Source organism: Myxine glutinosa, chromosome 3 (assembly GCF_964187855.1).
Source record: "Myxine glutinosa chromosome 3, kmMyxGlut1.1, whole genome shotgun sequence".
Classification (NCBI taxonomy): Eukaryota; Metazoa; Chordata; class Myxini; order Myxiniformes; family Myxinidae; genus Myxine; species Myxine glutinosa.
Window position 1 is genome coordinate 36,275,737 of NC_136263.1, and position 15,277 is coordinate 36,291,013.

The 15,277-nt window shown below is 43.6% G+C and overlaps 1 protein-coding gene across 3 annotated transcripts in view; it reads left to right on the top strand.

Annotated features, from left to right (window-relative positions):
• The window catches only part of MYO1C (myosin IC), a 156,742-nt gene that overhangs the window by 106,374 nt on the left and 35,091 nt on the right, over positions 1 to 15,277 (top strand). For all 3 annotated transcript variants that reach the window (XM_068111088.2, XM_068111087.2, XM_068111086.2), the window contains exons 10-13: positions 1,855 to 1,974; positions 8,169 to 8,236; positions 8,331 to 8,436; positions 8,999 to 9,079. In XM_068111088.2, coding sequence (XP_067967189.2) covers positions 1,855 to 1,974; positions 8,169 to 8,236; positions 8,331 to 8,436; positions 8,999 to 9,079 — 375 coding nt within the window. The remainder of the gene's footprint in view (positions 1 to 1,854; positions 1,975 to 8,168; positions 8,237 to 8,330; positions 8,437 to 8,998; positions 9,080 to 15,277) is intronic.

A 15,277-nucleotide genomic window follows, 5' to 3' on the forward strand; every position in this document is an offset into this window, starting at 1 on the left:
GTCCACTTCCGCATTCGCAGCAGGTTCATAATTCTCATCAAAACTAAACAGTATTTGTAGAATTTCAATAAAGGCCACATCACTGTTCATATCGGTAAATATTATTCCATCGTGTTTGGAAAACTGGAAAATTGGAAAATTGGAAAACTTGGAAAACTTGGAAAAACAATATAGCCTATTTTACTCCCAGGGGTCCCAGGAATACCCACCCAAAATATTGTTGCCGTCATCTGTCCACTTCCACATTCGCAGCAGGTTCATAATTCTCATCAAAACTAAACAGTATTTGTAGAATTTCAATAAAGGCCACATCACTGTTCATATCGGTAAATATTATTCCATCGTGTTTGGAAAACTGGAAAATTGGAAAATTGGAAAACTTGGAAAAACAATATAGCCTATTTTACTCCCAGGGGTCCCAGGAATACCCACCCAAAATATTGTTGCCGTCATCTGTCCACTTCCACATTCGCAGCAGGTTCATAATTCTCATCAAAATCTAAACAGTATTTGTAGAATTTCAATAAAGGCCACATCACTGTTCATATCGGTAAATATTATTCCATCGTGTTTGGAAAAATTGGAAAAATTGGAAAAACAATATAGCCTATTTTACTCCCAGGGGTCCCAGGAATACCCACCCAAAATATTGTTGCGATCGGTTGAGCCGTTTTTGCGGTACCTTCAAACGGACAGACGGACATTTGGTGAATTATAGCAAGATGCTTCTTTGACTCTGTATCCGTTTTTGTACACCGCTCCTTTCCTATGACATCTCAGACATGACATCTCCAGGCGCTGCATGACGTCATTGCCGGGCACCGAAGGGAACCTGACAATGACGCGCGCTGAAAGGTAGTACTCAGTTTTCACTCCGGTTGTTTATTTATTTTTTGGCCGGGTGATATCTCAGCCATCTTTTGAGCTAGGAAGCTGAAATTTCGACACAAATACGTAGTTAGCAAGTGCTTTGGCAAAGATGGTATTTTTTGTTTTTTGATTAATCAATTAATTGATGAGTTACTTAGTTATTATCGATTAAGCACTGATTTATTTCCTTTCTCATCTGGGCAATATCTCAGGAACCTTTTGAGCTAGGAAGCTGATATTTGGACACGGCAATGACCAAGTGATGTGGCTATAAAGGATATTTTGATTTATTGATTAATCAATTGATCGATTATTATTTATTGATTAGTCTATTAATCAATTAAGTATCTAATTATTTGATTAATGACTTTTTTTAAGGTACATGTTCGGATGAAACGGTGGTGGTTTTGGTATTGTAGTAGCCAATTGATTAATAATTTAATGATTCTACCATTATTATTTATTTATTTTCATTATTAATCACTTATTTATTTTCTTTCTCATCTGTGTAATATCTCAGGCACCTTTTGAGCTAGGAAGCTGATATTTGGACACGACAGTGACCAAGTGATGTTGCAATAAAGGATATTTTTGATTTATTGATTAATCAATTCGTCTATTTATTATTTATTGATTAATCAATTAATTATTTAATTTTGGATTGATTAATTTAATTAATTTTCGAAAAGCTACAGCTTTGGATGAAACACTGGTGGTTCATGAAACACTATTAGCCAATTGATAAAGAAATTATTTTACGATTATTATTTATTGATTTTAATTATGCAATTAATCAATCAATTATTGTACACCTCTCCTTCCCAATACCATCTCTATGTGTTGCACGGTGGTATCGCCAGGTGCCCCAGCAATGCTGCACTGGAGGATATTTATTTATTTTGGCATGGGGGCGGTGTACTTTGCATGTATCTGTACTTGTTTAAATTATATTTTGTCATTTTCTTTCTTTCCGATCTCCACCAGGTACTGACGCCATTGAGTGCAGAACAAGTCATCTTTGCACGGGATGCTCTGTCGAAGGCGATATATGGTAGAACTTTCAACTGGTTGGTCAGTCAGATCAACGGCTCTCTTGGAAACAAGGTACATTGGTTACATGCTATTTTTCCAACTCCCCTCAGATATTCTTTGATCTGACCTTTTTTTTATGAGGTCATCTTGTCTCAAACTCGAAGAGATGACATTATGGATCTCAAATAAAATGGGTCGTGATGTCCAGATATCCATCCGTCCGTCCCATAGTCTGTTAACTTTTGGCTATTTTTGATTACTCTTCCTTTATCACTGGGCTGGTTGTTCATGAATACAAGACAGTACAATTACTCAAGCTTCGATTTTGGATTATGGGGGCTCCGGGGAGGGGGGCGGTTGTTACCCCCCAAACTTCGGATCCGTACTCATTCCTTATTTACCAACCGATTGCTCTGAAACCTGACACAGCCCTCCTACTCGCTGGTCCGCATGATTGCTCGGTCTTAGATTTTCTGATTTCGGATTGGGGGGCTCCTGGGGTTCAGCGAGGCTTCCAGGGGGATTCCCCCAAATCAGCATAGGTCTGAACTATAGCATCAAGAGATGACCATCAGCCCACTCAGGGATATCTTTTTTCTTTGTACAAGGCTCTTGGAAGAGCAGAATGACACGGGGTGCTAGGCAGAGAGATGAGAGTGCAAGAGGACACAGACTAGAATAGATGCAGTAAAAAAAACTATAAGGCTGTCAACCTGTTGAGAAATGAGTCCCAGGCACTGTCTATGGCCAGAGATGACAAGGTAGTTACTAGGGGTGTCATGGAGCACATGCCCCGAATGTTTTTTGCTGTGCACCAAATCTCTTTTAACCCCTCGGCTTATATTTAACTCTCAATGATTAGGTCGTACAGGCTATGATAGGCCACTTTCTAATGAATAGCGGAGCACCCGCCCCACGGGCGATCTTGTTCCAAGCACGCAACACGTTCTCCTGACACGTACCTTTATTTGGCCGGTGTATAGGAAACTGACAGCTCCCTTAATCACTCCCGAAAAAAAGGAAAAAAATAACCCGGGTTGCATGCATGAAGCAAGGTCTCAAGCCCCCAATTTTTTTGGAAGCGAGCTACGTCTCTTGTGATGATCAGTCATTGGAAGAGATTGTGGAATGCAGGCCAGACCAATATGCTTGATTGAACTCCTAGATACATAGTTCAAGTACATTGGTGGATTCTTGAACACCACGAGGGAGACATATCCTTTCAACATTACATTGAGGTGCCAAGGAGAGCAGAGGAAGAACTCGAAAGTTTGGATGGAAAGGCAATTAAGTTAGCATGAGAGAGTGGCAGCAGTATGGGGAATATAAGTTGGGAATCCAACAAATTGGGTGAGGCCTTAAGTGTCACAAAAGGCATTCGATGGAAAACCATTGGAGGTGGAGATGTGGCTCGATATGTGAGGACGGATATCAAGCCAGTATACAGCTGGAATGGGAACAGTTGTATGATAACAGATTAGGAAGAGAAAGTTAGGATAGGGAATTGGAGGGAGTTAAATTTAGATGAGTAGCTCCAAACACAGTCATTTCAGTTTGGAGGGCAGCAGGCCTTGCACAGAGACAATGCATTGCGAAAGAGATGGACCCGGATCCAGAGATATTCCATAGGGATTTGAAGACACAATGTGGGGCAGTGACTATGGGAAAGGGGGCTTCTGATGTACAGTATACTCCAACAATGCCACCATCACGGGCCTTGCTTCTACACAAGAATACTTGGGGAGGAAGATGAGCAAGTCCAGGACATCCTGTGAAAGGAACCTTTCTGTAAGATAACATCTGGAGACGAAGCAGAAGCCCGTAGGTTTAATTAAACCCATGATATCGGAGCTCAAGTCTCTGTTAGTGGATCAGATGGAAAGGGTCATGTGATGCACGACTGGGAACACAGGAGAGACGGTAAAGGGAGTGCTTTGGGTTGTGGGACCAGGCCACAGGTGTGTCGGTGGCGTAGGCAGATGTAAGAGCAGAGTTAATAGGAAGGGGAGGAGGGGAGGTGGGTGTTGATGGGGAAGGATGCATTTGTCTGCATTTACAACAAAACTGTTTCCATCGTCGGATACCTCAATCAGCAATACAACCACACACGTCACCGCTTGGGTAAAAGGTGTTATTGAATGTTTTCAGGAAGGCGTTACTGTATTTGTATGGTTGATGATGAATAGACCTATTTACGACCCAGGAAGGGAGAGAAGAAAGCTGGATTGAGCTTGGTGGAAGGGTGGGGTGGTTCGGAGGAGGGGGAGTTAACGGGATGAATAACCGGAAAATAAATTCGCAATATGTCATGTGAGAAGACAGCATGACGACCATGAGTGAATCGTAGAGGAGAGGATGATTTGGATTAAAGTAATGAATGGATGGAAAACCAAATTTGCTTATCTATCTATAATTCCAGTAATCTCTGTGTGTATGTTTGTTTGTTTGTTTGTTTGTCTGTGACCGCTGTTTCTCGACAACTACCGGTCCGATATACTTGAAACTTGCCAGGTATATTGCTGGGGACCCGAGGATGTGCCTTTTCAAGGTTTCATATTAATCGGACAATTACTTACCGAGCTATGTCCAAAAAACGATTCAACCAATCAGAGAGCAGCGAGCTATCGCGTGTGCCGAACGTGGCGAACACACTCTGCCTCGGATGGCACATTTGAGAGCGTATTCATTTATTTCCCGTCGGCAAACTATGTTGCCGTTAAACTATGTTTTAAAACTAATTAAAACTAATTTGCAATTCATCGTAACTGCGATTTGCGACCTTCCGGACAGTGAGGACTGCACTTCCGGCATCCAATCACAGAACGCGTTATTGCGTAGGCGTGGCCGATGTGAGAGCGAGCTGATGCTGAGCCCAGCGCGTGCGCCATTACGGTACGTAATTCGATTTCTTCCGGAGAAAATAATAATTTCTCGATTTCTTATGCGCATTATTTCTCCCAATTCAGTCAGAGCGAAGGGCGGAAGCGAAGAGCGTTGTTTTTTTTGTTTACGGGCGTACGGGCGGGGTAGAGCGTACGGGTAGCGTTTTTTTTTTTTTTTGGCACATTTGAGAGCGTATTCATTTATTTCACGTTGGCAAACTATGTTGCCGCTATGTTGGCGTTAAACTATGTTTTAAAACTAATTAAAACTAATTTGCGATTCTTTCGCTTTCCTGCGCATTTGTGCACGCTATGGCGATTTCTTTACCAAACTCCGCTAGCCGTTAGCTTTGGACCAAACCATTTCATGTAAATAGAGGGGGGGGGATTGTCACCGTACTCGCAAGCCGTTAGCTTTGGACCAAACCATTGCATGTAAATAGAGGGGGGGGGATATACTTTTAGATATATATATAGTACGGGCATGCCCTAGTTTTAGAAAGAATAAGGATAAGGGAGAAAGGAAGGTGAAGAGTGGAGTGGGGTATCGACAGAAAAATAGCGAGAAGTCAGTTTTGTTGTCCCCCGTCGCACCGCGGAGCGAAAGGGGGACTATGGTTTTCCCCTCCGTCCGTGCGTGCGAAAGCGAAGGACCGAATTCTAATCTGGTGTGTGGGTGTATCTACGCATAAGGGAGAACGCTATTGAAAATCGGGTCGCCACGTCAAAATCCAAGATGGCCGCCGCCATGTATGTCTGAACCTTGTGAGAGGAATATCTTGAAAAATAAACGAAGTACTAACTTCTAATCTGGTGCGTGGGTGTATCTACGCATAAGGGAGAACGCTATTGAAAATCGGGTCGCCACGTCAAAATCCAAGATGGCCGCCTTGCGTCTTCCACTTTGTCAACTCACATCACTTCACCGACGGGGGACCTAGGCGTAACGCTTGTTTTCTTTTGTTTTGAATATGATTTTTTTTTACCGATTTACTTGGTGTGGATTAGAGAAGAAATAAAAAGAGGAAGGCAAGGAGTACGGAAAGCAGGAAGGAACCAACCACGTGGAACACGATCCTTTAATATCACAGAAACACATGAAGATGCTCAACACAAGGGGCTTTTTGGGGGGAAGCAGAAGGGGGGAACTCCATACGAGTTTATGATGTTTAAATTAACAGTTTTGCGGAGAAACATAAGGTGGAAAGTATAAAGATGAAGGAATGAATCAGGCCCGCTGAGGCCAAGTGAGAAACATGATCCAGCGATAGAATATGTGCACGTAATAGTGGGGCGGCTTAGCCCAAATATTCAAAAGAATTGTGCATTTTGTGAAACAAGCACCAAATTTGGCACAAATGTACATTAATATGTTGCGAACATTTTCAGATATTGGGCCACTTGAAATTCCGTAATTTTTTTTTTCAAATTTTTTCAAATTTCGTAATTTCAAATTTTTCGGGTGACACCGTCACAATTTCGGTCTTCGAGGCCGGCCGATAGGCAAAGTGTGACCGGAAGGGACGAGGTTCTCCTGACCACGTGGCCCTCGATCTGGGAAGCGAGAGGCGTTCCATTAGTGGACGCGCCCCTCACGCCCGACTTTTGGGCGGCCCCGGCAGGCCGTTTGTTTTGACGTTCCGTGACAGGCCCCGCACCCCCACCTCCGGGCCGACCGGAAGCTTGTGCTGAGTACATCATACCTGAACAACTCAGTGAGGCAGAACACAGCAGTGCACACCAGGGTGACCCCTTCAGTGCATAAACCAATTAACCTGTCCACTGCAGGGCATATAGAAATGAAGTTATTTTCTGCATATAATAATAATATAAGGTCAGTTCTATATAACAATTTCTGTTATCACCACTACCACTACAACTACCACTACTACAAGCTTTGTCTGGAATTTTTTGGACTAACAGACAAACAGACATACAGACAAGCTGGGATCAAAACATTACCTCCTTCCACCATTGAGTGTAGAGGTAAACATCATGGAAATTATATCATGCCCTAGATTTAATTCATGCTTACCCGTGTATTTGCTTCACTGGTTCACAAGGTCTTTTGCATACATGTAATTCAGACTCTCGTCTTCATTGCTGACCACACAATGTTCGCAACATATTAATGTACATTTGTGCCAAATTTGGTGCTTGTATCACAAAATGCACAATTCTTTTGAATATTTGGGCTAAGCCGCCCCACTATATCGGCCGGCCTCGAAGACCGAAATTGTGACGGTGTCACCCGAAAAATTTGAAATTACGAAATTTGAAAAAAATTGAAAAAAAAAATTACGGAATTTCAAGTGGCCCAATATCTGAAAATGTTCGCAACATATTAATGTACATTTGTGCCAAATTTGGTGCTTGTATCACAAAATGCACAACAGGTTTGCTATGCTGCTACACTATAAGTACCGGAAGCGGTTAACTCTCAAGGACAGAAAAGGAGCCAGCGATATGCAACAGGTTAGGTCATTCGATCAAGATCAAGAATGTTGTTTATGGATGAATGGATGGAGGGATGGGTGAGGGGATGGAAGGATGGATGAGGGGAAGGAGATATGGGTGAAGGGAAAGAGGGATGGATGGATGAGTGGATGGAGGGATGGATGAGGGGAAGGAGGGATGGATGGAGGGATGGAAGAGTGGATGAAGGGATGGATGAGTGGATGGAGGGATGGAAGAGTGGATGGAGGGATGGATGAGGGGAAGGAGAGATGGAGGAGGAGGATATATGGAGGAGAAGGAGAGATGGAGGAGGAGGAGAAGGAGGGATGGATGAGGGGAAGGAGGGATGGATCTCTCGGAAGAATCATTTTGTTGGCTGCTGAAGCTAATGCAAGATGACCTGGATCAACCTAAGATAACGAGAAATGTGCTGAATCCCTTCCAACAATTGTCCGTGGTGCTTTGATTCTGTGCAGGTGCATCATTTCAATTGGATGTGGGAGATATGGGCGGGGCTTCACAGGCTAATCAGCTGTTTAGACGTGCAACATTAAATGGCTGTTTATCTCCCTTCGTAAATTGCTGTTTAGACGTGCGTTTTGCTGTGCGAGTACAAATATGTTTTTGCCAGCGTTTAAGGGTTAGCCACGTGGTAGCAAGACGCTCGCTAAACGCCTTTCCTAAATTCGGCCCTGTATAATTAATCCACTAAAACTTAGGTTTGCATGAGTGAAGCAAGTCATCATCCAAGACTGTGGAATTGATCTGGTGTTGATGTGGCACAGGCATGATGGGCCGAATGGCCTCCTGCCGTGTCTAATTTCACTGTGTAACTGGAAATGCCTCATTGTCAGCTCTTCCTCCATCTCTCTACCGTATCATATTGATTTTTGCTCTTGCTCTCATTCTTTCACATTCCCACTTTAGGAAAAATCCCAACATACCCTGTTTGGTTTACTGGATATATACGGATTTGAAGTTTTCCAACAGAACAGGTATGGTTGGTTAAAACAAAAGGTGTGCGGAGGAGTAAATATATGATGATAACTCATTCCAACTAACCACTATCTTTTTGGTACTCGTTTGCAGCTTTGAGCAGTTCTGCATCAATTATTGCAATGAAAAGTTGCAACAGCTTTTCATCGAATTGACACTGCGCTCTGAGCAGGACGAATACGAATCCGAGGGGATTGAGGTGTGCACAGGTCACATAACCTACTTTCATATATTGAGTATTTAACATCGTTATTTCAATGTTGATCAGCTCTTATTACTTCCACCAAGAAAGGTGGACGAAGGTTATGTTTTCACCTATGTCTGTTTGTCTGTCTGAGCAGGATATCTCAAAAATTGTTGATGGATTCGGACAAAACTTGGTGGACAGGTTGGTTGTGTGCCAAGGACGAAATTGTTAGATTTTAGTGAAGATCCGGATCCGGATCCTGATACAAGAGTTTTAACGGTGATTTTTCACCATTGAGAGACGGGGTCAAAAACGATATGTAGCATGGTATCTCAACAAGTGTTGGACAGGTTGTGACGAAACATGGTGGATGAGTCGGGTAGGTGACAAGAACAAGCTGATTCGATTCTGGTTCAGGTCCGAATCTAGATCCGGCCTATCAGTAGGATACCAAATGTAAACTGTTCACCTGGCGGAGGTACGCGCTCTACCGAGTGCCCCATTCTAGTTTTTTTTTTTGTGCTCATATTCTGTCCAGTTTTCCCATTGCTATCTTGTTTTTCTTTTTCCATAGTGGGAGCCCGTCTCTTACTTTGACAATCGGATCATCTGTGATCTGGTTGAGGAAAAACACAAGGGGATCATCTCCGTTTTGGTATTCTCCAGTTTTTTGTTTCTCTTTTTACATTTGTTGGTTTCTATTTGCATTCTTCACATGCAGGTACCTCTCTGTTTTTGCCTTTTGTGTAAGTACAGTACTAGTACTTGATATGTCATCGGTGCCATCGTTTTACTGCCGTTTCCATATGCTTGAGTGTGGAAGCTGTGATTCACCTCGTGGCTGCTTCGCTAAAAGGCATATTTGAGGCATGTTTTTTTTGTGGCCGGATGCCCTTCCTGACGCCACCACAGAATCAGATGTAGACCTCGCCTTTGTCTAAACTCTAAAGAGACACACTCTGCAAGGCAGTAGGGGGATTTGCAATCAGTTTCCTTCTCTTAGGTGTACTCCCGACCAAGGCTAAAGAGCTCCACCTACCCTCCAACTACCTGACATGACAATGTATATATATATATATATATATATATATATATATATGTATATATACAGTGCATTCAGAAATCCTTCACTCAGGATAAACCAACCCGCAGGATATACGACCAAGCCATACAAGGACACTGTGAACGGATCAGGACTCAACAGAACAAAAGGAACAGTAGAGAGAGGTGGGAAACAACAACAGCAACAGGGTAGGGGAAGATGCACAGGTTGGAGAAGATGGATACAGAAGCAAACTCTCAGGAAGGAAAAACGGGAAATTTTGAAGGAGGTGGTAAAGATGTACGAGACTTTATTAATCGTGTTTTGGTTGAAAATGTTTACAGGAAAAGAAGTTTCTGCACAGCACTTTGAATTTTGGTTTTGATAAAATCTGCGTTTTATTTTAATCATTTAAAGTTTAATTCTTCATGGTTCATATAAGCCTGGTGTTGGCTTAGTGGTTAGGGTGCCGGCTTGGGATCCTAGGATCCTGGGTTCGAATCCCGGTCAATCACTGAATTAACACCAGGGGGGTTGACTCAGCCTGTCATCCTTCCGAGGTCGGCAAATTGAGCACCAGTTCACTGGTAATTCCCTGTGTGTCGCAAGAGGCGACTAACAGGGTTGGCGGCAGGAAGGGAATCCGGCCATAAAACATTGCTTCAAAAAGGGGACCATGATGCCCTAAAAAGGCCAACCCCTGCTCTACAGGGAAAAATGGCCTCTAAAGGTGGTTCTTCCATTCAGAAAGTATTCAGACCCCTTCACTTTTTTCACATTTTGTTATGTTGCAGCCTTATGCTGAAATCGTTTAAATTCATTTTTTCCCTCATAAATCTTCACTCAATACCCCATAATGACAAAGGGAAAATAGGATTTTATAAAGTTTTACAAATGTATTAAAAAGAAAAAACTGAAATATCACATTGACATAAGTATTCAGACCCTCAGACTGGAAATTTAGCTCAGGTGCCTCCCATTTCTCTTGATCATCTTTGAGATGTTTCTACACATTGATTGGAGTCCACCTGTGGTAAATTCAATTGATTGGACATGATTTGGAAAGGCACACACCTGTCTAAATAAGGTCTCACAGCTGACAATGCATATCAGAGCAAAAACCAAGCCATGAGGTCGAAGGAACTGCCTGCAGAGCTCAGAGACAGGATTGTGTCGAGGCACAGATCTGGGGAAGCCTACCAAAAAATTTTTACCTGCATAAAAGGTTCCCAAGAGCACAGTGGCCTCCATAATTCTTATGAAGTTTGGAACAACCAGGACTCTTCCTCGAGCTGGCCGCCCGGCCAAATTGAGCAATCGGGGGAGAAGGGCCTTGGTAAGAGAGGTGACCAAGAACCCGATGGTCACTCTGGCTGAGCTCCAGAGATCCTGTGTGGAGATGGGAGAAATTTCCAGAAGGACAACCATCACTGCAACACTCCACCGATCTGGGCTTTATGGCAGAGTGGCCAGACGGAAGCCTCTCCTCAGTGAACGACACATGAAAGCCCGCTTGGAGTTTGCAAAAAAGCACCTAAAGGACTCTCAGACTGAGAAACAAGTTTCTGTGGGCTGATGAAACCAAGATTGAACTGTGTGGCCTCAATTCTAAGCGTCATGTCTGGAGGAAACCAGGCACCGCTCATCACCTGCCCAATACCATCCCAACGGTGAAGCATGGTGGTGGCAGCATCATGCTGTGGGGGTGTTATTCGGCAGCAGGGACTGGGGGACTGGTCAGGGTTGAGGGAACAATGAACGGAGCAAAGTACAGAGATATCCTCAATGAAAACCTGAATCGGAGCACTCAGGACCTCAGACTGGGCCGAAGGTTCACCTTCCAACAGGACAATAACCCTAAGCACACAGCCAAGACAACGCAGGAGTGGCTCAGGGACAACTCTGTGAAGGTCCTTGAGTGGCCCAGCCAGAGCCCTGACTTGAACCCAATCGAACATCTCTGGAGAGACCTGAAAATGGCTGTCCACCAACGGTCCTCATCCAACCTGACAGAGCTTGAGAGGATCTGCACAGACGAATGGCAGAAAATCCCCAAATCCAGGTGTGCAAAGCTTGTCGCGTCATACCCAAGAAGACTCGAGGCTGTAATCGCTGCCAAAGGTGCTTCAACTAAGTCCTAAGTTAAGGGTCTGAACACTTATGTCAATGTGATATTTCAGTTCTTTTTTTGAAATAAATTTGCAAAACTTTCTAAAATCCTGTTTTCTCTTTGTCATTATGGGGTATTGAGTGTAGATTGATGAGGGAAAAAATGAATTTAAACGATTTCAGCATAAGGCTGCAATATAACAAAATGTTAAAAAAGTGAAGGGGTCTGAATACTTTCTGAATGCACTGTATGTATATATATTGCGATTTGGTTTGCATTTCTGATTCGATTATAGTACTGTTCAGTTACTATTAATGCAAAGGGGTCTTGAGAATCGACAATGGTTTGGATGTGTTTTTGCTTGTTTGTTTGGACTCTGTCCTATTAGAAGAAGAAGAACCACCTTTAGAGGCCATTTTTCCCCACAGAGCAGAGGTTGGCCTTTTTTTGGGCACCGTTGTCCCCTTTTTTGAAGCATTGTTTTATGGCCGGATGCCCTTCCTGCCGCCAACCCTGTTGGTCACCTTTTGCAACATGCAGGGAATTACCAGTGAGCTGGTACTCAATTTGACAGGCTGAGTCAACCCCCCTGGCGTTAATTCAGTGAGACACCGGGATTCGAACCCAGGATCCTAGGATCCTAAGCCGGCACCCTAACCGCTAAGCCAAGACCAGGCGGACTCTGTCCTATTGTTATGATGACAGATCATTACCTCCATTGGTGGAGTTCCAAGGTGTATGGCCTTACTTGTATTAACTCAACAATGCACCTTTCAAAACTGCTTACATCACCATGTATTGGATTCGTGGAGGCAACATCCCTATATCTCGTTGGCGAGTGCTGAGCCCTGAGCTTGAACCATTTGAGTCACCGTGGGATGTGTCAGAATGCTAATTTTAGGAAACACAAACGCTAAAACCTCTGAAAGAACCATGGATCACATGTCTATGGGAGAAAGAATGAAGAATCTTATACCAGCCTATCAAAAATGGGTAGCAGATGTTCTACTGTTGAGGGTGTCATATTGTCACAAGGATGCCCTCCTAGATCAAAACTATAAGAGAGCCGTTTGTCTGAACCGTCTGTCTGTCTGTGTGTCGCCATTTTTCTCAGAGATGGCTGAACGGACCTTCGTCAATCTTTCAGAGTTTCATCAGTGAGTGCCTGGGGGTGTTTGGGGCAAAAAAAAACAAAAACGTTTTCTTTGAAAAATTTGAAAAACAAAAAATTCGATCTTTTTTTTTTTCGATTTTAAAATATCGCTCCAAGGTGCCTGAGCCTTTGTAGCTATATGAAAGGTAATATTAAATCATCCCTGATTAGTGTGTGTGTAATATTATAACATTAAATATATATTTTCCTTAGTTGGTTTCGGGAAGTGTTTGAGGCACCCATAAAAATATTTAAAAACAAAAAACAAATTGACTTCTTCAAAATGCCAACAGGATTAGGACATCACGGGGCAACGCCGCTGGTATTGTATAAATTTCCTGCACACCAAGGTTTGTTATGCTTTAGTGATAAAATTGGCCAATTGCTTTTGGGAGCTTTATGTATTTGTTCTTCGATGTACTGAACATCATGAGGACTTGTATCATAACTAGAATTGTTTTTTTTTTTGTTTGTTTGTTTTTTGTTTTGTATACTGAATCGAGGCTCGTGAAAGAGCTAACATTTATTTCACAAACAAACAAACAAAACAAACCAGACAAACAAAATATACAAAAAGAGGGAGCAGAAGACAAGATGGGGAGAGAAGGGGAAGCACACAACCACAACATTTGAGAGCAGGGAGAAGTGTGGGAGGGAGAGGGCTTGGGGGCAGGAGGCGTGGGAGGGGGAGGGGGGGGGGGGGGGGGGGGGTTGTTGGGTGATAATGACCTTTTAAGTTCTTCTTTACGTCACTGTACATTTCATCGTCTCTCTGAGGTTATTAGCATATGCATGTAAATGTACATATGACATCAGTTATTTTAAAATAATACAACTGGGATATAAAATTTTCAAAAATATTTGAATGTGCAGTAGATAATTTACTGTTTATGGTGACCTCAAAATTATTTGGGAGTTTTAACTTTTAAAAGCTTTTTAAAAGCGGTTAACATTGGGGTTTCCCAGCTGAATTCCTATCACTTGCCCTCCTACGGATATACCTACCACACCCAATGGATATTCCTACGTCAATAAACCACGCTCGGAGGGCCGAGGTGGTGGAATTGCCGTTATCCACCGTCAAGACATCAAGACCAACCTCATCTCCATCTCATCTGCTCCATCATTTGAACACCTGGCTTTAAAACTCTCTGGTCGCACGCAGTCAGTCATGGCTGTCGTCTACCGCCCTCCCAAACCACACCCATCATTCCTGTCTGACTTTTCCTACTTTCTGACCCAGCTATGTTCCCTCTCCCCCTCAATCCTCCTCCTTGGTGATTTCAATATCCACATGGACTCCACTGACTCCACAATAACCACTGACTTCACTGATTTACTCACCTGCTTTAACCTCACTCAACATGTCGACTTTCCTACCCATATCCGTGGTCACATTTTGGACCTTGTCTGCTCCACTGGATTAAATTTGCACCATCTCTATGGCTCCGACCTCACCCTCTCTGACCACTTAGCCATCACTCTGACCATCAACATCCCCGCCCCAACACCAAGGCATTATCGCACAATCAACTTCCGTAAGCTAAACGCTCTTTCACCTACCTCATTCTCATCCACCCTCTCTGAAAAAATGTCCACTTCTCCCTTCATTGACCTCCACACCCCTTCCGACCTCACTGACTACTACAACCACACTCTCTCCTCCTGCCTTGACCAGCTTGCGCCTGTAAAAACCAAAACAGTTTCTTTCACCCATTCTGCTCCCTGGTTTACCCCTGAACTCCACCTGATGAAAACTCGTGCTCGCCAACTTGAAAGACTCCGCAATAAAACGGGTCTCACAGTTCACTCCCAAGCCTACAAGGACCACCTACAACACTACAAAGATGCCCTCTCCCGCGCCCGCTCTGCCTACTACTCTCAAATTATCCACTCTGGCTCCGGAAACCCAAAAGCACTCTTCTCGACAATAAACAAACTCCTCCGCCCCCTGAACACCACCACCCAGTCATTCACAGTAGACAACTGCATCTCCTTCCTCTCTTTCTTCCAACGCAAAATTGACAACATCTACAACAGCTTGACCACCGCCGCACCCGCTCCCCCTCCAACCACCTGCCCCCCCTTGTCCTGCCATCCCCTGTCTCGGTTCTCCCCAATCTCCCCTACTGACCTCTCTGAACTCCTCATAGGAATGAAAACTGCCACCTGCACTCTTGACCCCATCCCCTCCAGCTTTGTCAAAGCCTCCCTCCCTGCTCTCTCTCCACTTATCATTGCAACAATAAACTCCTCCCTGTCTACAGGCATCGTCCCACCTTCCCTCAAAATTGCTGCTGTTACCCCCATTCTAAAAAAACCTGGTCTAAACCCTGACACCCTAAACAACTTCAGACCCATCTCCAACCTACCCTTTCTGTCAAAAGTTTTGGAACGCGCTGTAGCCACTCAACTCAAACATCATCTCTCTGCCAATAACCTGTATGAAACATTCCAATCCGGATTCCGGTCCAACCACAGTACTGAAACTGCTCTCCTCAAAATCACCAACGACCTTCTCCTCTCCTCTGACGCTGGCAACCTCAAC